General features: G+C 42.7%; 2 protein-coding genes across 4 annotated transcripts in view; one reads left to right on the top strand and one right to left on the bottom strand.

Moving 5' to 3' along the window:
- Positions 1 to 417: 417 nt before the first annotated feature.
- Positions 418 to 3744, top strand: LOC118265071 (uncharacterized). Of its 3 annotated transcripts, XM_050705689.1 has the most exons (4): positions 429 to 575; positions 2178 to 2262; positions 2961 to 3160; positions 3267 to 3744. In XM_050705689.1, exons 1-3 carry the CDS (start codon positions 543 to 545, stop codon positions 3128 to 3130), a joined length of 288 nt encoding a protein of 95 aa, XP_050561646.1. In that variant the 5' UTR covers positions 429 to 542; the 3' UTR covers positions 3131 to 3160; positions 3267 to 3744. The 3 variants fall into 3 exon arrangements, with proteins under 3 accessions (XP_050561645.1, XP_050561646.1, XP_035433676.2); XM_050705688.1 differs by having other exon boundaries at positions 418 to 575; positions 2961 to 3744; XM_035577783.2 differs by having other exon boundaries at positions 430 to 575; positions 2961 to 3744.
- A 965-nt stretch (positions 3745 to 4709) lies between these two features.
- The window catches only part of LOC118264984 (dynein axonemal heavy chain 2), a 57408-nt gene continuing 40155 nt past the window's right edge, over positions 4710 to 21962 (bottom strand). Inside the window, exons 60-80 of the mRNA XM_050705750.1 lie at positions 18069 to 18168; positions 17444 to 17568; positions 16987 to 17209; positions 16466 to 16641; positions 15589 to 15759; positions 15016 to 15215; positions 14327 to 14490; positions 13742 to 13888; positions 12615 to 12760; positions 11897 to 12057; positions 11231 to 11435; positions 10401 to 10586; positions 9790 to 9974; positions 9127 to 9268; positions 8391 to 8471; positions 7884 to 8051; positions 7383 to 7485; positions 6598 to 6755; positions 5915 to 6030; positions 5474 to 5607; positions 4710 to 4898 (exon numbers count right to left, since the gene is read on the bottom strand). Of these exons, the coding sequence (XP_050561707.1) occupies positions 4759 to 4898; positions 5474 to 5607; positions 5915 to 6030; positions 6598 to 6755; positions 7383 to 7485; positions 7884 to 8051; positions 8391 to 8471; positions 9127 to 9268; positions 9790 to 9974; positions 10401 to 10586; positions 11231 to 11435; positions 11897 to 12057; positions 12615 to 12760; positions 13742 to 13888; positions 14327 to 14490; positions 15016 to 15215; positions 15589 to 15759; positions 16466 to 16641; positions 16987 to 17209; positions 17444 to 17568; positions 18069 to 18168 (3231 nt within the window). The 3' untranslated portion in view covers positions 4710 to 4758. The remainder of the gene's footprint in view (positions 4899 to 5473; positions 5608 to 5914; positions 6031 to 6597; positions 6756 to 7382; positions 7486 to 7883; positions 8052 to 8390; positions 8472 to 9126; positions 9269 to 9789; positions 9975 to 10400; positions 10587 to 11230; positions 11436 to 11896; positions 12058 to 12614; positions 12761 to 13741; positions 13889 to 14326; positions 14491 to 15015; positions 15216 to 15588; positions 15760 to 16465; positions 16642 to 16986; positions 17210 to 17443; positions 17569 to 18068; positions 18169 to 21962) is intronic.

Here is a 21962-nt window from a genome sequence, read left to right as displayed (position 1 = left end):
ATAATTTTGATTTTGACTTTAACACTTTTTTTGTCTGACGTTCAAAATTGCCATCCTGGTCTTAAAGAATTAAATGATTTTGATAGTGTACTGGTACTTAGAACATTTGTCACTTCTATTTTCCTGCTGGTATCGCATGACCTGACTAAAGGACGGCACTTGTTATCCCATCTCGTCCCTAACCTACCTGGCAAGCGCAAAGATTTCAGCAAACCTTCGTATGTATGTAGATGAGGCTCATAGTCTAGCAGTACTTACTATACATATAATGGGGTGAATTTCCTTTCAAAACCTTAACAGATTTTTCAATACAAAAATTACATACGTATAGGTACATGGAGCTCCACTCGATGGCGGATACCTAACTCTAAATGTATAAATATACGAAAATGTAAACATGCATTTACGGCAATAACATGTTCAGGAACTAATTGTATTTGCACAGTTGCAACTTGTTTTGCAAACGATGAGATGATACGTATTATTATAAAAGGCTGCGCGTACCTACTTGATCTTGATCGCCCGTCTCTAAACGCTGCAACATGAAAACCGTCGTGTTATTGGTCGTCGCTGTGGTAAGCACCCCCAACTTTACCCTTTTCATCTCGATTACTCTACTCTCAAGTGTGGGAGAACCATGCTTTGGCACAAATGGGCCGGCTCGACCTTACAGATACCATGGCTTCCCAGACAACCGACGTGAAACAACGCTTACGTTGTGTTTTGTTGTCTGAGTGAGGTTACTGGAGGCCCAATTACCACCCTTCCCAATCTTCACAATCCATGATTCCCCAACAACCCTTAAATTCCTAACCCCAAAAGGCTGGTAACGCACTCGTAACGCCTCTGGTGTTTCAAGTGTCCATGAGCGGCGGCGATTGCTTACCATCAGATGATCCGTCTGCTTGTTTACTGGCTTATACCATAAAAAAGCTGCGCTTAAGCGGCTCCTGCCGGAGGTTTTACGTGGGGATCGTGCGGTCCATGGCCCTCTACGGCGCCCCTGTGTGGGCGCCGAACCTGATGCGGCGGCCTGCTCGGGCGTTACTCACGTCTCAGAGGGTCATGGCCATCCAGGTGATTCGTGGATATCGCACGATCGCAACCGAGGGCTGGGCTCGCTGTCATTGCAGCGGTAAGTCCCCTCTTTGAGGAATGGCTAGAGAGGCGCCATAGCGACCTCATCTACCGCCTGCAGGTGCTCACCGGACATGGGAGTTTCGGTAGATACCTGTTCCTTATTGGGCGTGAGGAAACGCCCGGGTGTCATCACTGGGAGGACCGCTCGGAGGACACGGTGGAACTTACGGTGGCGGTGTGCCCTGCATGGGCTGAGTACCGCTAAGTCCCCAGGGATGTGGTCGGCGACGGCGACCTCTCGCGCCCGGCACTGGTCAGGCCATGGTGCGAAGCGAGGGGGACTGGGATGCCGTCTCTTCCTTCTGCGAAGCAGTCATGCTAGCTAAGGAGGAGGCGGGGCGCCTGAGAGAACAAACCTCCTCACGCCCCAGCCGTCGTGAGAGACACTCCGGGCGTCGGGGATCGTGGGACGACCTCCGGCCACCGTAAGTGGCCAGAATCAGACCCGTGCGTGCGGTGCGTCGCGTTCTGCGCGCGCCTCAAAGAGCCATCAGACCACCACACATGGGGCCCAGTAGAGCTGATGCCTGATCCGGAGCTGCAGACTACCTAGCGGGTTTACCGGGGCTCCGGCTCGAAAAGCAGGAGAAGGAACGGGGTGGTTTTTAGTCAGTAAGAGTCTGACACTCCCTCTCGCCTCGCCCAAGGCGGGAAAAGTGATTGGATGATTTTTCCCAATCAAAAAAAAAAATGCCATAAAAAAGACTAGTATAAAAAAAAGTTCATTCTTGCCTACTTGCGCTCTAACCATATCAACTGCCTATCTATAAACTCATGACTTATACAATAAATAATGTATTGTTTAGAATGGATTTTTTTTGTTGCCAGCCGTGAAGTGGTATTCGGAGCCGCGAACTACCTAGCGGGTTTACCGGGGCTCTGGCTTTTAGTCAGTAAGAGTCTGACACTTCTTCTCGCCTCGCCTATGGCAGGAGAAGTCATTGGATGATGTTCCCCATTTAAAACAAGTCGTGAGGTGGTGTTGCACGCACACCTAGACTGTGGGACCTTTCATTAAAGTACAAATAATGTTACAGGCGGCCCTAGTTCCTGCGGAGGCAGTCAGCATCTCTTTGAGGGGACGAGATGAAATAGTCAGCTCAGTAGGACCTGTCGACGATGGTAAGTGCAGTTACTGTCTCTCTGTCAGCATTTTCTTTGCGCTTAAAACCAATAGACCGATTACGAGTATGATCTTTTAATTTTTGTGGTAGGTTTATATATATCACTACATCACGCCTGTAAATCATTCAAAGGGTGGGGGGCAGCTGGCCCCTATGGTTACGATTATACATAATTATTATTCAATGTATGTAGTTTCCTACTCGATTTGTCTGCTCTTAAACATCCACCCGCATATACTCCAGTTCATCCGTGATCATGGCGCTTGCAACAGTGCCGTAATATACGAAACTCATAGACATAAATAAACATGGTAAATACCCTGTCTTTAGTTCTAATGTTAGTGTTAGTGACTATCCGCCCGACCAGAACCAGACCTGTGCGTGCGGCGCGTCGCGTTCCGCGCGCGCCTCTAAAAACCATCAGACAATCACAGATGGGGCCCATTAGGGCTGATGCCTGATCCGGAGCTGCGGACTACCTAGCGGGTTTACCGCGGCTCCAGTTCAAAAAGCAGGAGTAAGAACAGGGTAGTTTTTACTTAGTAAGAATCTGACACTCCCTCTCACCTTACCTAAGTCATTGGACAATTTTCCCCCCTTAAAAAAGAAGTATCAGTGACCATGTCAGTTTAGAAACTTATATTTCCTACTTATGTTATTTACTGTTTATCTTAATATAATCTGTTGTTGCTACAGGATTGGCTACCGTTGATGCCTCTTTGAATCTGGCCAGAAGAAAGCGCGCCCTATTCTGGATCAGTACGATTATAGACAGAGCTGTTAATGATTTCCAAGAAGTGACAAACAATCTGCAGCAGGCGGCAAACGGAATAGTAGATCGTGTGCAAGACATGCTTTGGAGGTAACAAGCCTGCTGATCAGGAACCTGCTGCTGAAGAAACAAGCTGCTGAGGAATCTGCTGCTGAGTAATCTGATGCTCAGGAATAAGATTCTGAGGAACAAGCTGTTGAAGCATCTGCTGCTCAGGAATCTGATGCTGAGGAACAAGCTGATCAGGCATCTGCTGCTGAGAAACAATCTGTTGAGGAATCTGATGCTCAGGAACAAGATATTGAGGAACAAGCTGATCAGGCATCTGCTGCTCAGGGACAAGCTGCTCAAGAATCTGATGCTGAGGAACAAGATATTGAGGAACAAGCTGATCAGGCATCTGCTGCTCAGGAACAAGCTGCTCAAGAATCTGATGCTGAGAAACAAGCTGTTGAGGAAACTGATGCTGAGAAACAAGCTGTTGAGGAAACTGATGCTGAGAAACAAGCTGTTGAGGAAACTGATGCTCAGGAATCTGTTGCTGACCTCTAAACTTACTACACTACTTCGAACCTCGGACCGATTCCAAGCAAAAACGTTTCAGAAAATATCGAATTAGAAACAATAAAAATAAATATTTTGAATTGGATGTTACATACAGATGTGCTGCGAATTATGTTCAACATTATATTACAATATACATCATCATTGTCTGTGTGTATAACTCTTTACAAATAAATCTCTGCTTTCCTTGTAACACTGCGTGGCGTGTATATCCCAGTAACGTAAAACGGGGTGAATAGAATTCGAGGAGTGAATAGATACAGGAATGCATTTTCCCAACATCTATTCACCCCTCTTCTGTATCCATTCCCCCCTCGAATTCTATTCACCCCGTTTTACCTCTACCTTGAGGTTGAATATTGCTTCAAACTACTATTGAGTAAATTTTTGGTAGAGGCGTTGTAAAATTTGACATAAAAAAAATTACATCGTCTATCGACTATCGACAAATACTATATGCAACGTCACGTCTTTTATCCCCGAAGAGGTAGATAGAGGTGCACATTACGGCACGTAATGCCGCTATACAATGTACACTATTTGTGTTATAAGTCCCATGTAATAGGGGTAAGCTTATTGCCATGTACTGGGCACAACTCCAGACTCCGTTCTACCACTGAGATTTTTTTCGATAAACTGTAAAAAGGCCAGTAATACTTTGCCCGACCCGGGAATCGAACCCGAGACTGTGAGAGAAAGATTTGTAGTTATCTCATCAACTACTTTTAATTACTGCTTTTGGACCTAAATATAACTAGATTTGTTTATTATCTGACTGCCTCGTTGGCCGACTGGTTGCAAGTGCGACTACCGGGCAAGGGATATCGGGTTCGACTCCCGGGTCGGGTGAAGTATTGCTAGGCTTTTTTCGATTAGGAGCAAGGAGTCTGAAAATGTGCCCATATATGGCAATAGGCTCACCACCTATTACATGGGGCATACAACATAAATTTTGAAAAGTAGGTGTACCCACATTGTACAGTGGCATAACTTGCCATAATGTACAATACGATAGGTATAAAAAATACTTATTTCAATTAACTTCACCGCCTTCATCCAGTAAATATACCTATAAATATTGTCCTTTACACAAAATGAGGAACGCAATATATGTTTGGTAAGAGATGTATTATCAGAAACAATGAGTACACAAGCAGTTCATGTGGCGAGCGTACACAGCATGGCGGTGCCCCGCTTGACCCAGAAGTCGGCGGTCTCCTTCCCGGCCGGCAGGTCCACGGCCACGACAAAGGCCCCCATGCGCAGCGGGTAGTAGTAGCACGGACACACGTAGCGGTCTGGAACGTACCCGGTTCTATAACTTCTACGTAATGAGAGAGGAACTTTTTTATAACATTAACAAGCCCGCTTCAAGTACCTAACACTGCTATAAGTCAGGATCTATAACAATCTGTACCACTATGTTTCAGGCCCATAAATGAATTATTAATATAATTAAATGATATTTTATTAAATAATCCTGAAAACACTTGGCTTTTTTAAGGGGGTAAAATCATTTAATACCTACTTTCACCTTAATCGGGGAAAGGGAGTAAAATCTTTCTGCTTTTTAAGCTGGAACCCCGGTAAACCTGTTAGGTAGTCCGCAGCTCCGGATCAGACATCAGCCCTACTGGGGCCCATCTGTGGTGGTCTGATGGCTCTTTGAGGCGCGCGCGGAACGCTACGCGCCGCACGCACGGGTCTGGTTCTGTTCGGGCGGTGAGCTACCCTTGCTCGTCGTCCGCAGACCCGCACTTACGGTGGCCGGAGATCGTCCCGCGATCCCCGACGCCCGGAAAGAACACTTGGCTTGCAGTGTATAAGGGATATAGACTATAATATATGATGTAATGAGGTAGTATGTACGTACTGCGCGTGCGCTTGCCAGTGATGCGGACGGGCTTGAAGTGTATGGGGGACATGGGGAACACCAGCTGCATGGGCAGCGGCTCCTGCAGGTGCCCGTCCTTGCGGAACCAGGACGCGCCCTCCAGGTACTGTCCCCTAACACACACACACACACACATAATGTAAATCTGAAACTATAAATCTTAAACATTGTCGTATTATTTTGTACTAGCTGCTTCCGCGCGATTTCACCCGCCCTGCTTGGCTCCTATTGGTCATAGCGTGACATTTTATTTTTATGACGTTAAATGCGCTATCCAACACAAAAAGAATTATTCAAATCGGACCAGTAGTTCCGGAGATTAGCGCGTTCAAACAAACAAACTATTCAGCTTTATAATATTAGTATAGATTTTATATGGACTTTATAGTGTTGTTTTTGTTTGGAAATGTATCTATGTACCTGATGTAGACTCCGCCGTCTCTGGGCGGGCGCACGAAGCCAGCCTCCTCCAGCGGCATCACGGTGAACTCCCAGCACAGGGTGTCAATGGGCCAACTCTCGCCGCGGGCCGTCGTCTGCAACCATACATAGGTTCAAACGAACCGAGACATCGTATTTAATTACATGACCTGCCTACACTTTTTTAAACGGTTTTATTTAGTTGTTAATTTGGGTCAAATTTAGTAACTGGCATTTTACCACTACCTGGCGTCCGACCGATCTGAAATTAGGTACACACACTCTTAATCTTGATGACCGTATAAATAAGCCCATTAAAACCATTAAAAAGGTAGCCTGGTTTGGAGCATGAGTAGGAAGGAGGTCGTTTATGCACCCTCAAAGTGCTAAGACGACCAGTCTAAGGTGAAAAAGTTGCTGATTGCAACTGGAAGTTATCGCAGGAGGCCTATATCGTGCAGTGGACATGGTGTGGGCGAGATGATGAGAGTAATGGCACCGACCTGCATGACGGCGGTGAGGAAACCGGTGGACATGGTGGTGATGAGAGTAATGGCACCGACCTGCATGACGGCGGTGAGGAAGCCGGTGGACATGGTGGTGATGAGAGTAATGGCACCGACCTGCATGACGGCGGTGAGGAAGCCGGTGGACATGGTGGTGATGAGAGTAATGGTACCGACCTGCATGACGGCGGTGAGGAAACCGGTGGGCGCGACGAAGGCGGGCAGCCAGCAGAGCGTGGGCGGCGCGCGCGGGGCGGCGGCCCAGCCCGACAGGTGCGCGCCGCGCAGGAACAGCTCGCGGCACCACGCGCCCAGCGACTTCATCGAGGGACGACCTGCCGACACTCACCTCTGTTACACACAGTTTACGCTATTCCAATATGGGAGACTCGTGCTCCGGCACTACCGGTGTGTTTCCGACCTATAGTCCAGATTTTTTTTTATGTTCAATGGGCCCACATTTTTGGCCGCTATCTCGCCTGATGGTACGTGATGATCCCTACCTAGCACGTCTGCCCATAAGCAAAATATAAGAGGTGAAAACACCCAGGTTATACCCATTAGGAAACACAGACTCCGGCAATGAGTTCCACTCCCTAGCAATTCGCACAAGGAAGCTTGAAGCGAAGCGCTTCGTGCGAGCGGGTGGGATATCCACCATGAAACGGTGACGCCTCCCTGATTGTCTTATAGCTGCCATGAAGTGAGAGGTAAATAAGATCAGTTGCTGTTTACACCCGATTCCTAAGTCACCCGGTTAAAATAATAATAAAAGTTTGTAATCACTGCATTACAAAATACAGAAATATGTCGAGAACTCATGGCATCAAGACAAAAAGGTTTTTCAAAAATCCAAAACATTACCCACAAATCCCACAGTATCAAAGATAATCCCACCATACTTACGGTATATTTAACCAACCAAGAAATAAATGGTTCGCAAACGCCAGCAGTATACAGACCTCTGAGCCAGAAGCTTGGAGTCTTGCCCCCGAAGATGCAGGTGTACATCGTCTCCAGCATCTCCGACATCACCACCAGACCCTCGATAGCGCGCCGCAGCTCCTATAGAAGATACATTATCTCCACACTTCCGAAAAGGGATGATGATGTAGGTAGGTAGATCATATAAATTGAAAATCTATATTGACCGAAATGAATAAGCTGTCTCAATGCAAAATGTAAACAGGAGATGAATAGAGACAGGAGAGAGGTGGTTAGGTTACGCCTTAAGGAAATTCTTCATAGTAACTATTCCCTTCTTCCTGTCTCACGATTCCTATTCACCTCGTTTTACTATACCGTTTCCGTCAAAAATTCAGATCAGGTCACAGATTTTGGATTAAGACCAGTTGTTTATTTCGCCTAATAATCTAGATACTGTAAAAATAGATAAATAAAATAATACCACGAACTGCAAAAATTGGGATAGGATTAGGATAAAAAATTGGTAGTGATATAACCTTGAGTCCAGAAATGATGATATTGAGGAGTGTGTTGTAGTAGGTGATCTCCTGCAGCAAGGAGACACACATGGGCATCACGATCTCCGGCCCCATCATGCGCTCCGTCGTCTCCAGGTCTATGCGAGCCGGCAGCTTCGTCAACATCTCCTGGGCCAGCTCATCCACCTAGACCGACGAAATAATGAAGAGAAAGAGAAAGAGAGATATAAAGAGATAAATAGTTATAGAAATTGAGAGAAGAGAAAGAGAAGAGAGAAGAGAGAGACAGAGAGAAAGAGAGAGAAAGAGAAAGAGAGAGAGAAAGAGAGAGAGAAAGAGAAAGAGAGAGAGAGAGAGAGAAAGAGAAAGAGAAAGAGAAAGAGAAAGAGAAAGAGAAAGAGAAAGAGAAAGAGAAAGAGAAAGAGAAAGAGAAAGAGAAAGAGAAAGAGAAAGAGAAATGTTCTCGTACGATATCCTTACTAGTCGAATTAGCGAGCACAATTAGTTTAAATATAAGAGGGTTACCTTCTGGTCCTCCCCGCCTCCCGCGCCGCTGCCGCCGGTACTGGCCAGGGCGAACAACGTAGAACACATTATCAGCGCGTCCTGTACAATATAGTTATCATTCATCATAATCATCATTAGCTATGCACTACAATTGAAACAAAAATCTATTTTAAATAAGCAGTTGGTTTATGGACCAGAGGCCCGGTGAAAGTTTATGTGAATATTTTCAAAATATTTCAAAAATTATTATCATGTAACACGACATTAACACAAAATACTCTACATCTTAATAATAATAAGTAGGTACAGATATGCTTTTTTTTAAGTGGGACAAGCTCGCCTCAACCTCCCATATCGTTGCAACTCCTGTAAGCCAGAATCTAAAGTAGTTAACCATGAAAACACTAGAACATTGAAGTCCGGCGCGTCCCAGGGACATGAATGACCGCCTTGGATCCCGCAACGAAATAAATCAGAAGATATTTTTTTTACTTTTTTTTAATACATTGCCCCAAACTAGTATTTTATCCTGTATCATGGGTGCGTTTACAAACATACAATTTCACATGCACATGACATCCAGACCCGAAGAAAAAAAAATCAATTTATGGATCACACAAAAAATTGCTCCGTGCGGGAAACGACCCGCCACACATTGCACGGCAGCCATTTGCCCAACCACCACGCCAACCTAATATTATTAGAGGAGAATAAAAAGAACAGTATGCTTATTAAAGTGCTGCGTGTTAGTAACCTGTGCGAGAGTGGCGACGTCGGCGGAGGCGTGTTGTCCGAGTGACTCGGCGCGCTCGTAGCCCGGCAGCAGGTCCAGGAAGTCGCGGTACGACTCCAGCGAGCCGTCGCGGGGGATGTGGTACGCGGGGATCGAGGACAACCTGTGTTCGTACATGTCATGACATAGGGTGACTGGTAATTAGTGTACGATATTTAAACACGTGTTTGTACTCATGATTACAAACAACTTTCCCAAAGAAACTTTTTTGTATACTTATAAATATAATATTTCTATCGTTCCCTATCACACTTACTGCCGTACTCAGAGACCTTAATGATTACTTAAACTATTCCTTAGTTAAGATTTTCGAAAATAATTGCTCGTGTGGCAACCTCGTTAGAATTCAATTTGACAACACCTCTACTCTTTCCACGGGTAACGTAAGAGTCCACACATTCGTGCCGAAGCATGGATCTCCCACACTTAAAAATTGCTTAAACTGCTTAACTGCTACTGCTTTTAGCCAAGACATTATGTATAGAGGTCTATAGACATAATGTCTATAAATAATGACTAAACTTCTACTATAAGTAGTTTAGTCGTCTTACACCTATGAGAAGACTGGGTATTCTCTTTTATCGTTCATGTATTTTCTTCTTTTCCTTTATTTGGATTACTGACCTATAGAATGGAGTTTCGAGAGCTTCCTCATTGAAGAACTGGTTGATGTAAGCGATGAGCACTCGCTTGTCCCAGTCGTCAGTGATGTGGCCGCCGTAGTTGATGATGGCGAACAGGTACCTCAGCGCGTCCCATGGAACCTCTTCGTATTCTTCCAAGTAATTCGCCAGCAAGTTGTCTGATACCTAATGGGGATGATGTCCTTTATAAATGTCTGTATAATTTTACTTTTTAGTTATTTTGAATTTATAAATGCAACTAAATTATTTGGATTACTGCCTCGTTGTTTGAGTGGTCGCAAGTGCGACTGCCGAACAGATTCGGTCTCAATTCCCGGGTAGGGCAAAGGATTGCTGGGCTTTTATTCGGGGTTTCAAAAATTACTCAGTAGCACGGGGTCTGGAATTTTGCCCAGCAGTAATAGCACGGAGTCTGGAATTGTGCCCAGTATATGGCAATAGCTCACCTCCTATTACGTGAGACTTATAACACAGATGGTGAAAAGTGGGTGTACATTATACTGTGTGTGTATATGTGTACTTCTGCCTATCACTTCAGGGATAAAAAAGGCGTGTCGTTATGTTATTTCAAAATAATAATGAGCCAGTTACATCAAAGTCAGCATCGTTGAAGCTGTAGACGGCGTTGTACCCGAGCTGGCGGAACCGCTTGCGCGCGATGAGCGTGCAGTGGAAGAAGGACACACAGAACAACAGACGCCGGTACTTCGGCGTCGCCTCGTCAAACTTGTCCTCGTTTATATTCGCGAACAGACGGACCAGGTTGCCTTTCAAACCCTGCAAGAGTAGAAGAATGTTTATTGTCAATACTGTGTTAATGACTATGGAACTGTGTTATGAAAATATCAAAATTAAAGGGCGCTTTGTAATAGGCACCAGTAAACTTGGTCTAAACTGTGTTCTTTTTATAGATTTTTAAAATAAAAACTATAAAAATACTGGTATTTGTATATCCTAATAATATTGACTGTAATAGTTATTTCGAGATTAAAGAACAAAATCTATTTTGGCAGTAAATATTCAAACCAATTTATCCTTGTACAGATGTAATACCGTCATTAAGGCATTCGAATTCGGACAAAAATATCATGAAAGTTAAAAAAATTTTTTTGCGACAAGCCCACCCCAACCTCTCATTTCGCTGCAACTCCTGTAAGCTCGGATCTATAGTAGACACAACCGTACAAACACCGGGACACTGAAGTCCGGCGCGTCACAGGGACACGAATGACTGCCTTGGATCCCGCAACAAAATAAATCAGAAGATATTGTTAGAAGAGAAGAAAATAAAATGAATGAAAGTTAACACATTAAACGCAATGGGGGGCAAAAGTGACCGGCGCTAGCGGAGGATTTGCCTTCTACAGATTTTTGTTAGCAGTCAAAGTCTTAAGAATGTAGATCAAGATCAAAGGTAGAACCTGCGGTGGTTCCGTGGTCATCTTGATGCTCCGCTGCAGGATGTTGAGGGGGAACTTGTCGTCCGGCATGGAGGACAGCCACAGGCGGAACCGAGGGTGGATCTTGGGGTTGTCCAGGCCGCGCAGGGAGCCCAGCCACGCGCACGCCAGGTGGCAGTTGGCCAGGAACACCCACCCACCCTCCTTCATACCGTGCGATAGCATCCTGATCACGTCATACTGTTGTTATTATTTGGTTTAGATACTAGTTTTTTATAATATTTATAATACAATAAGAAAAACGTGATAGTAGGAAAGGATAGATAGACACTTGAAGATACTAGTACAACGAGTATATTTATTCCTAATTGTAAGGAGGGGAAAATTATCCAATGACTTCTCCTGCCTTGGTCGAGGCGAGAGGGAATGTCAGACACTTACTGACTAAAAACCACCCCGTTCCTACTCCTGCTTTTCGAGCCGGGGTCCCATTTAAACATCCAACGCCGACGCCAGCGGAGCTTTGAGCTCCGGTGGCGTCGGCGTTGGATGTTATAAATTTACTTTAGCATAGAAAATCTATTTTTACTACCCCCAGATACCACCTTCTGCACTATAAACGCACTTACAACATAGAAAATCATACAAAAATAGGGACCAACAACAAAACAGCAAAACCAATCGTACCGAGTAGCGGTGGCAGCCTGGCCCTGCCCTAGACTGAGTGACGCGAACTTGTCGAACATCTTCACGTCCTGCGACAGCTGGATGAGCGCCGCCGTCGGGTCCACGCCCGGGGATAGCACGAACAGGAGCGACGTCTTCCACGTCGACTCCTCCCAGGCCGCCTGGGTTATCACATCATGGTGGGTAAAATATACACAGAAATGAAAGAAGAAAGAAAACCAGTTTATTTGCACCGATTACAAAAGTAATTAACATACATAATTGATAAAAAATAGATACGGCAAAAAAATAAAAATGAAAATATAAATGCACACTTTTATATGCGATAAAATGGCAAACGACCAGTCCTAAGCAAATTATGTCGCCCATGGACACCTGTTACACCAGATGAATCAAAATTGCGTTGAGGCTATCAAGGCTTTTATGGTTTGAAGTTTTGATAAATGGGAGCAAGCGGTGTTTCGCGTCAGTTTCACTCTGGCCGAGCTGGCCTATTCCCAATCTTCCCAACCCCGATTCCCCAACAACCCTTAATTTCCTAACCCTCAAGGCCGGTAACGCACTTGTAACGCCTCTGGTGTTTCGGATGTCCATGGGCGGCGGCGATTGCTTACCATCAGGTAATCCGCCTGCTAGTTTACCGGCTTATTACATAAAAAATTTAACAACTTTTTATCTCACGGGCTAGTCTTTACATAAATAAATGAGTTAGACTGACCCGTATATCCAGTACAGGCGGCTCGACGTATCTCGGCCCGAGTACATTGATGATGAAGGTGGTGATGCAGGCGGAGACGCGGTCCACGCGCAGCGACCGGATGAACAGGATCTTCTGGAAGTCGCTGCAGATGTCGTTCCAGTCGCCTGGATATTGCAGCAGGCATTAGGACTATAATGATCAAGTTAACTCGTGCTTTTTGTGTTCAAGAGTGTCAGATACATTATAATCATAGAGTCCTGGGGCCTTAGTCTGCTATTACAATTGTGTCAGAATGGTCGATCATTGAGCAGTGCGAGAGGGACGGAACTATACAACCTACATAGCTCCGTCCCTCTCGCACTGCTCAATGCAGACTAAGACCCCTTCTTTTTTTTTTTTTTTGTGGAAAAATCATCCAATGACTTCTCCCGCCTTGGGCGAGGCGAGAGGGAGTGTCAGACTCTTACTGACTAAAAACCACCCCGTTCCTACTCCTGCCCGTCGAGCCGGAGCCCCGGTAAACCCGCTAGGTAGTCCGCAGCTCCGGATTAGGCATCAGCCCTACTGGGCCAGACTAAGACCCCTGGACGAATGTTGTCGACAGGATACAATATTTTTGTCAGTAAAGGAGTTATATAACAGCGACTGAGCAGCAGCATTCTCTAATAACCTGATTCTTTTAAATTATAATTTCCAATTCGCCAAGTATGGAGATTATGACAAACCTATCGTTTGACGATGAGGGTCATGGAAACAATAATGTTGATCTTGGTAATAATTATTAAGCGTTGATGAGGTAAAGGATTGGTTATTAATGTCTGCCTGCACGGTTGGCGCAGTGGTTGGGTAACCGGCTGCTTTGCAACTTGTCGCGGGTGCGGTTCCCGTGTTCACCAAAAAATTACAATGGCATTTTCTGAGTAAAATGTCCATTATTAGCCCGGAGTCGGGATTTTTGGTGATGTTCCATCACCATGTCTCGGTGCGCACGTGTTGTCGTTGGTCCTACCCCCCCCCCCCCCCCAATAGTGGTATATATGTGTCGTGTCAAGGTCCAGACAGTGAGAAAACAGAAAATGCACCTGTGTTTGCACACTTGTGCACTATAACGTCTGCTGCGTAATTTAAAAAAGGCAGTACTTTACCAATAAGAGGCTGTGTCTCGGGCTCTGGATGTAGATACCAGTCCTTCCACTCCTTGCTGAGTGGCTCGAACACGTCGACGATGCCGTGGAAGCCAGGGATCTTGTCCAGCTCCGTTATATTGTCCCAACACTCGTCCGGCATCCAATCTGTTACCGTTCATTACTTACTTAGACTAACGACTCAAGGTCATTGTAACAGCAAAATCAATGTGAATTTAATGCAGAAGACAGAATAGCTTAAGCTAAAAGGCACAAAAGAGACTGCACAGCCGGTCTCGTCTAGTTATTTGAAAAATTGACGTGTAAGAGTTACATTGTAACCTATTTGCAAAAATAAATATCATTTATTATTATCATTTATCAACTAGGAGAAAGCCAAGTCCATGGAAATTTGACTTAAGACTAAGTGGGTCCTATGTGTGAGCTGTTATACTTGCTTCCAATAATAGGTATGGCAAAAACGCCTAAACGCACGGAAATTTGTTCTAGATTCCACCAGGTCCGTATAATAAACTATACCTGATGAAACAATTAAAACAGCCTTCAACAGTTGTATAATCCTAGAAATACAATATAATGCATTACTGGTAGGATTGTCCGGTTGTTCCGATCTGTCGAGGACGATTCCTCCCTTCAGAAGGAACATGTACTCGTTGCGACTCATCTTGCCACTCTGGAATAGAATCCGGGACACTATGTGGAACGATAGCAGTAGCTTGTGTCGCTCGAACAACGCGCGACATGTGTTTCTATGGGGAAAATCATAAAGGTATTTTAATCATAGTTGAAAGTGAGATATCAGGACAATACTATCTCGTAATGGTGGTAAATGCAACCACCCAGCAACGGTGATTTTGGGGCTATTTCAATTTTTCAGTGATTACATGGAGTCTATAATTGTACCGGGTGTATGGACCTGGGACGTATGTCATGACTGGTGAAAACTCGCGACACGTTACATAAGGTTCATAAGCCACTGAGTCCGTTGGTTCAGAGCACTGCAGTCACAGTTAAATATTTACAAATTTACAGCCAAGATAAATAACACTAGTTGCATAGACTTTCTGTCAAAAAAATAAGATCAATCCAAAGATTTTGAAATAATTATTTTTAGGATCAGGCTGCGCGACTTCGCCGCCTTTGCGCACGCTGCTCATGATGAAGAGTCAGCTTTTCTCCATTAATTATACGTGAGTAAACCGTTACTTTTAGTTAATTTCATTGATTATTTCGGCCGTTAACGACTTCAGTATTCTTCTTAAAAGCTAACTTACTTGTAAACAGCATAAGTATGGAACTCGTTGAGGTTATTGATCCTGTCCTCGAGTTCCCCCGCCTTGGGGCTGCGGTCTATGGAGTACATGAACAGGTCGATGTAGGCGTCCAGCGAGAACTGGTACATCGGGTCTATACGGGACAGGTCGTTCAGCGCGAAGAAGAGGACTGATGCGCGCACTGCCACTGGGACGTAAGCCTGAGTACAATATGGTGAATTAATTACAATTCTGTCTTAAGTAAAAGAGCAGGCGGTTCACCTGATGGTAAGTCATCGGCGCCTTACATGGACTACTCTCTCGACGTAATGGTCGAGTTACAAAAACGTTGTTGGCGTTTTAGGGACTTAGAGCCATCCGACCACCACAAAGCGTTACTTCCCGCCATCTGTGTAAAGTTACCGGACCTGAAAGATCTGAAACACAATATGTGCCCATTAGCAGTGACGATTGGTGATCAGTCTGCTCATTTTCTCCAACACTAACTAATATATCTCACTTATACTCTAATCTACATTACCTATTACTGTTTAATGGACCACTTTTTAAATTCTTCTGACTCTATTGACTCACCGCTCTAGCAGTGTCGATTTCTTTCTCAGTGACTTGCGAGGTGATGAGTGCTTCCTTGACCTCAAGTGAGGTTCGCTGTGAGGTCTGTAGAGTTATGAACAACTCCTCGTTCTCCAGGAGAGGAACCTGTGACTCGTACATGATGCGAAGGAGGTCGTTTTCTAAGTCCACCTACAAGAAATACGGAAAGCCTTTATAAAGTACTTTAACTTTTGTGATTTCAATGTTTGGCGCTGAGAATAATTTAAATCTGATAGCAGTACAAGAGATTATGATGATATGATTTCTAAATACATGAGAAACTCGTTAGGTAAATGGTAGCTGATGCGGCAGCAAAAATAGATAATTGAATTAGGTATTCGTTTTAAAAAATAACTATTACAATTATTAAGTAACTTTAATATGTATATGTATAGTTCTGTTGGCATATTTTTGCATTTTTACTACTGTTATTCGTGAAAACCTATAATCGTCACATTATACCAATTGGCTTTTTTCAAATTGTACAGCTGTTGGTTTGCCGTGTGTTTATATAAAATAAATAAATAATAAGAGACTTTCGATTGTATTCTTTTTTACAAGTAGGTATAGAATCTTCGCATATACAAAAAAATGTCTTGAGAAAAGAACAGATGACCATTTTTCACTGTTTGATTTTCGAAAGAAATCTTCCCCATCCCCGATACCCGAACAACAACCCTTAAATTCCTAACTCCCAAAAAGCCGGTAACGCACTTGTAACGCCTCTGGTGTTTCAAGTGTCCATGGGCGGCGGCGATTGCTTACCATCAGGTAATACGTCAGCTCGATTACCGGCGTGTTTCATAAAAAAAAACCGAATAGCAGCCCACTTTAAACATGTATGACAGATACTCACAAGCACTTTCTTATTATGTGCGATGGAGAGTACGAGCGTGTCCTTCATCTGTTCAAGCTGAGGTCTCTCCTTCCGCACGACGATGCCGAGCAGTTGTGACGTCAGACCCTGCTCCTTCACCGCAAAGTTCACCATTGTGGTCTTTGTTAAGGTCTCCGGAGTATATACTGGGTTACCTGCACCGGAACATTGTTGTAAGCTTATATTTGTGCCTTGTTGGGCTCTTTTAGATGCCAATGCCACTTATTTGTATGTGGCAAAACCATGCTTTGAAATAAATGGCTGATCCCTCATTAATGTGGTTACGAGAAGCCCAATTCTTCCCCAACCCTCCCTAAATTATCAATACCAATCCACAAATCCCTAAGAAGTTAGAACACTTATCATTCTTTTTGCGATGTTCCGGGTGTTCATGGGCGGCGCTGATTGCTTACCAACATGTGATCCGTTGCTTTTACTGTCAAAAAAAAATGATCAGAATAAATAGGTGATCAATTTCTATAAAAACCAAACCAACTCACCAAGTTTAGTGGTCAAATAAAGATGGAAGTCGTTATGGTAGGAGACCATCTTGTCATTAAACTTGATGACCTTCGAAGTACCGATGGTGACGATGGCTTTCTCCAGAATAGGAGCTATGGAAGGATCCAGGACTTCTCCAACGTTCTGGATTATGATAGGCTTGCCGGTTGAGAGACAGGTCTCCATCACCTTCATATAGTTTGGTTGACCAAAGTCCACGACCTAGAAGATTATTGCATGATAACTTTATCATCCTCATCAACTGGAAGACGTCTACTGCTGGACAAAAGACTACCCTTTAGTCCTCTACACCGAACGAAACTGGCCACCTACATTCATTGGTTCTCCAAAAAGACAAACGACTCAGTCACCACCTAATTTATACAAATAAATGATTGTATTATGACAAAAAAACATCGCTTTGCACTGCAATTACGCTGAACTGGTCGTACCCACCTGTATACCATTCTTCTCCTCGAGCCTGGAGATCCAGATGAGTGCCTGTCCTTGAGGGTCGACGGCTAGAGGCCACCGCGTCGCTCGCACCACTATGATGCCATTCTCAGCACTGAAGTTGTCATCTACACGGATATATGATGTTTGAATGAGAAAATGTCGGCTGTTTTTACTAACTAATACAAAACCTTGCTGTTTTTAAGTTCATTAGCATGAGCATGTATTCTTTTTTTTAACTAAATTGTACTGAGGCCTTAGTCTGCTATTACAATTGTGTCAGAATGGTCGATCATTGAGCAGTGCAAGAGGGACGGAGCTATGTAGGTTGTATAGCTCCGTCCCTCTTGCACTGCAGACTAAGGCCCCTGGTTGCTTGCGCATCCATGAGTCACTCGGGGCAGAAGAATATCAGCGCAAGTACCTGTCTTCTGTTCCTATCTGCACATGCTGAACTGGTCCCATTTCACCGCAGACTTACATTATTACTTATCAATTATTGTTACTTATCATTGTTTCTTTTTGCATGTGAAACAAATGTTTTTCTTTCTTTCTTTCTTCTTTGATACAGATAAACAACATAATTTAAGATGAGATATAGAGACGTGTTAGTTTACTAAATGCTAACCAGGCAATCCCATATAATTCCAGTCTCGTAGAGTAGCATCGTCCAGCAAGAACTTCTTCATGCTGAGGTCCATAGTCACCGGCAGAGACTCGTTACACACCTACATGTACAATGGAAGTATCAAGAATTGAATCTTAAAGTCTCTTAAGAAGTTTACCAAGGTAGAAGATTGTATGGTATTCATTATGTAAGTACTAAATTAATTTAAGAAACCCCTTTAACGTCATCGTCATATCAGCTACAAGACGTCCACTGTTGAAAAATATGCTATCAAAGTCTTCCGGATCTGCTTAGCGGCCTTACGTTATAATTACAGTAATAAAATAACTTAAAAAAAATTAAGGACGCGTTCTCATAATTGACAGGTATCGAATCGCATCACTACATTGACACGACTCTCGACAATACACACATACGCACGGATAGCTGCGGAAATTATGACAAAATGAACTTGATACTTTGAAAGTTTGAATATTTTCTTACTTTCTTTTTTAATATTTTTATTTTGTTTAGTGCGTGCGTAGACTCAAATGTTTTGTGTTATCTGTTGTTCAATTCCGTTCAGTGCCGAATTTGGGCTCGGATTATTCGATTGGTGTCATTTTCATAGTTTTCGGAAAGTAAGCGTTCGAAATCAAAAATCAAATGGTGCCAACGCAAAACTAACTTTTTACATGCTTTTATTTAGTTTCATATGTAAAGGATGTATGTATGTGTGTTTGTTTGTATGTTTCTATGTAACCGACCTCTTCCAACTCGATTTTTACCCATTTTAAACGGACCGATTTCGTTCAAACTTTGTAGACTTATCAAGGACCGGTGGCAAATTAATACCTCGTAGAAATTAATCAAGGGTCAGGAATCCCTGACGTGGACACTTAACAGCCCAGATGAACCTGAAGAGATATGAATATACTATCTTAAGAAAAGTTGTTCAGCGTGATGAGCACATTTTAGCGCCATACGAAAATCGAGGATGTAGAATCCCTGACATGGACTCCAGCCCAGCCGAACCTGAAGAGATTTGAATATACTTTCAAGAAAAGATATTTAGCGTGATGAGCACTTTTTCGCCATATCTTTTATACTAATTATTCTCATAACAATACTAAATTTTCCGCCTACTGTTAGTATTAATATTAAAATTATTTTGTTCGGTTCATCACAAAAACATGTTTTTAAGTTTTTTTAATCTACAATGTGATAGGGGTGGGACTTCTAACCCGTTAAGGCTGAGTACTACATCTAATTTTATCGAAAAAAAAATTATATGGGGGTTGAACCCCTAATTGAAAATATTGAAAAATTGTGATTTTTTCGGTAAAAATAATTCACAAATGATTTTTTTCTCACCAAAACATTATCAAACATTTGAAAAAAGTAATGAATTAGTTAGCCAAGGTTATTAGCTACCGTTTGTCGTTTTTTTTTTGTTTCTACGACGCATACAACCTTTGATATCAAAAAAAGTAAAAAAAATATTAAATTTGCCATAATTTTAAGGGGGGGGGGATTCGACCCCTTCGACCCCCGACTTTTGTCGATAAAATTAGATGTAGAACTCAGCCTTAACGGGTTAGAAGTCTCACCCCTATCACATTGTATATTTTATTACGGTTTTATATCAATGGTTTTCGGGGTCGCCAAGATAAAAAAAAAACAATTATGGTAACGAACGTGACAAGACCTGGGTGGAACAAACAAAATCCATAAAATAAATTAAACATCAATTCTTTATTTTCACGATATTTGTTTGAATATGCGAGGAATGAGCCCGTAAATTCATATTTCTTGCCTGTCTTGGGTCAATTAATTCCGGAAGAAGACAATTTTTATAAAATCGAATGATTCACTCCGTATTCGATATTAGCGACCCCAAAAACAATGACACTCATGTCGAAAAATGACAATGCCAGAATCTCTATAGAGCTTTGTCCCACCAAAAAAATATAGTGTACAGACATGCCAAATGTAGCATTCTATTGCTGCTCTATTAGTGATAACTAAAAACATGATTAAAAGCCTTTAGATCTTGCGGTTTCTATATGAATCTAAGTACAAAATATTACATTTAGGTTAGGTTAATTGCAGTTATAATGGTAGAAATAATTAAATTACAATGCTATCATAGGGTGTTTAGCTATGAAAGGAAGGAATGTCATCACTCATCACCAATATCACCTTTAGTAATCCTACTTTAATTCATAATCATAACGAAACAACAATGTAAACAGAACAGACAGAGCGAATGTCAAATAATGACTTTTTGGACATAATGACACACGCACGCCAATGAGGTTTCGTTACATCTAATCACTAACGTTTAAACACGAAATCATAATTATAATATGCATTCATTATAATATATATTATAAAAAAAAAATTAACCAGCAGTATGTATTAAAACCAAATTCATATTAAAATTCGTACACATTACATTAATAAATCTTTTTTTTTATTGAATGACTCGTTTTGTTCCTTGTGCAAGCGTACTAAGAAACGCAGAGGGTCGCGATAAATACAGGAAATAGGCCTTGGGTTTTTAAAATTCTTTTTATTTCCTAATTTTTATCCGCAAGTTTATCAGAATAATAATTAAGTAACCAAGGGTCTGATTTTCATTGCATAATTTTGATTAATTTACATTTTTTATACATTGATGAAATTAAGTGGGGCAGGATCTGGCATGGTTATTTATATATTTATGTCGGCGCCATCTTGAACTTAGATTTTCACTTTATATTCGTTATAAGCGACCCCAAAAACCATGAAAATGACACCCATGTTGGAAAGTTGGCAAATCTTGTCGGCGCCATCTTGGATTTTGATTTTGACTCCATATTCGCTATAAGCGACCCCAAAAACCATGAAAATGACACCCATGGTGGAAAGTTGGCAAATCTTGTCGGCGCCATCTTGGATTTTGATTTTGACTCCATATTCGCTATAAGCGACCCCAAAAACCATGAAAATGACACCCATGGTGGAAAGTTGGCAAATCTAGTCGGCGCCATCTTGGATTTTGATTTTGACTCCATATTCGCTATAAGCGACCCCAAAAACCATAAAAATGACACCCATGATGGAAAGTTGGCAAATCTAGTCGGCGCCATCTTGGATTTTGATTTTGACTCCATATTCGCTATAAACGACCCCAAAAACCATGAAAATGACACCCATGATGGAAAGTTGGCAAATCTAGTCGGCGCCATCTTGGATTTTGATTTTGACTCCATATTCGCTATAAGCGACCCCAAAAACCACGAAAATGACACCCATGATGGAAAGTTGGCAAATCTAGTCGGCGCCATCTTGGATTTTGATTTTGACTCCATATTCGCTATAAGCGACCCCAAAAACCATGAAAATGACACCCATGATGGAAAGTTGGCAAATCTAGTCGGCGCCATCTTGGATTTTGATTTTGACTCCATATTCGCTATAAGCGACCCCAAAAACCATGAAAATGACACCCATGTTGAAAAGTTGGCAAATCTTGTCGGCGCCATCTTGGATTTTGATTTTGACTCCATATTCGCTATAAGCGACCCCAAAAACCATGAAAATGACACCCATGGTGGAAAGTTGGCAAATCTTGTCGGCGCCATCTTGGATTTTGTTTTAACCTCATGTTCAAAATAATATAACGAAACATTCTATATTCAGTAAAGTGTTGCTCGTACAGAATGTGTAAAAAAAAAACATACAAACAGCCGAACATAGTACCTCCTCCTTTTTGTGAAGTCGGTAAAAATATCAAGATTGGTTTGTGAAGTATAATATCAAATATTTTGTACTCGTACAGCGATCTTTTTCAAGGCCATTTTTTGTAACAGGCGACGCGGCGTCCACCCACGACAGCGCTCGAGCGCAGACTGAAATTTCATTTGACAT

The sequence above is a fragment of the Spodoptera frugiperda genome, chromosome 28 (genome assembly GCF_023101765.2).
Source record: "Spodoptera frugiperda isolate SF20-4 chromosome 28, AGI-APGP_CSIRO_Sfru_2.0, whole genome shotgun sequence".
In the NCBI taxonomy this organism is placed as follows: Eukaryota; Metazoa; Arthropoda; class Insecta; order Lepidoptera; family Noctuidae; genus Spodoptera; species Spodoptera frugiperda.
This window is presented reverse-complemented; position numbering and strand designations above follow the sequence as displayed.

Bases quoted from the DNA above. Each gene is read 5' to 3' on its own strand.
- LOC118265071 (XM_050705688.1), top strand. From the start codon at position 3,200: ATGCTCAGGAATAAGATTCTGAGGAACAAGCTGTTGAAGCATCTGCTG.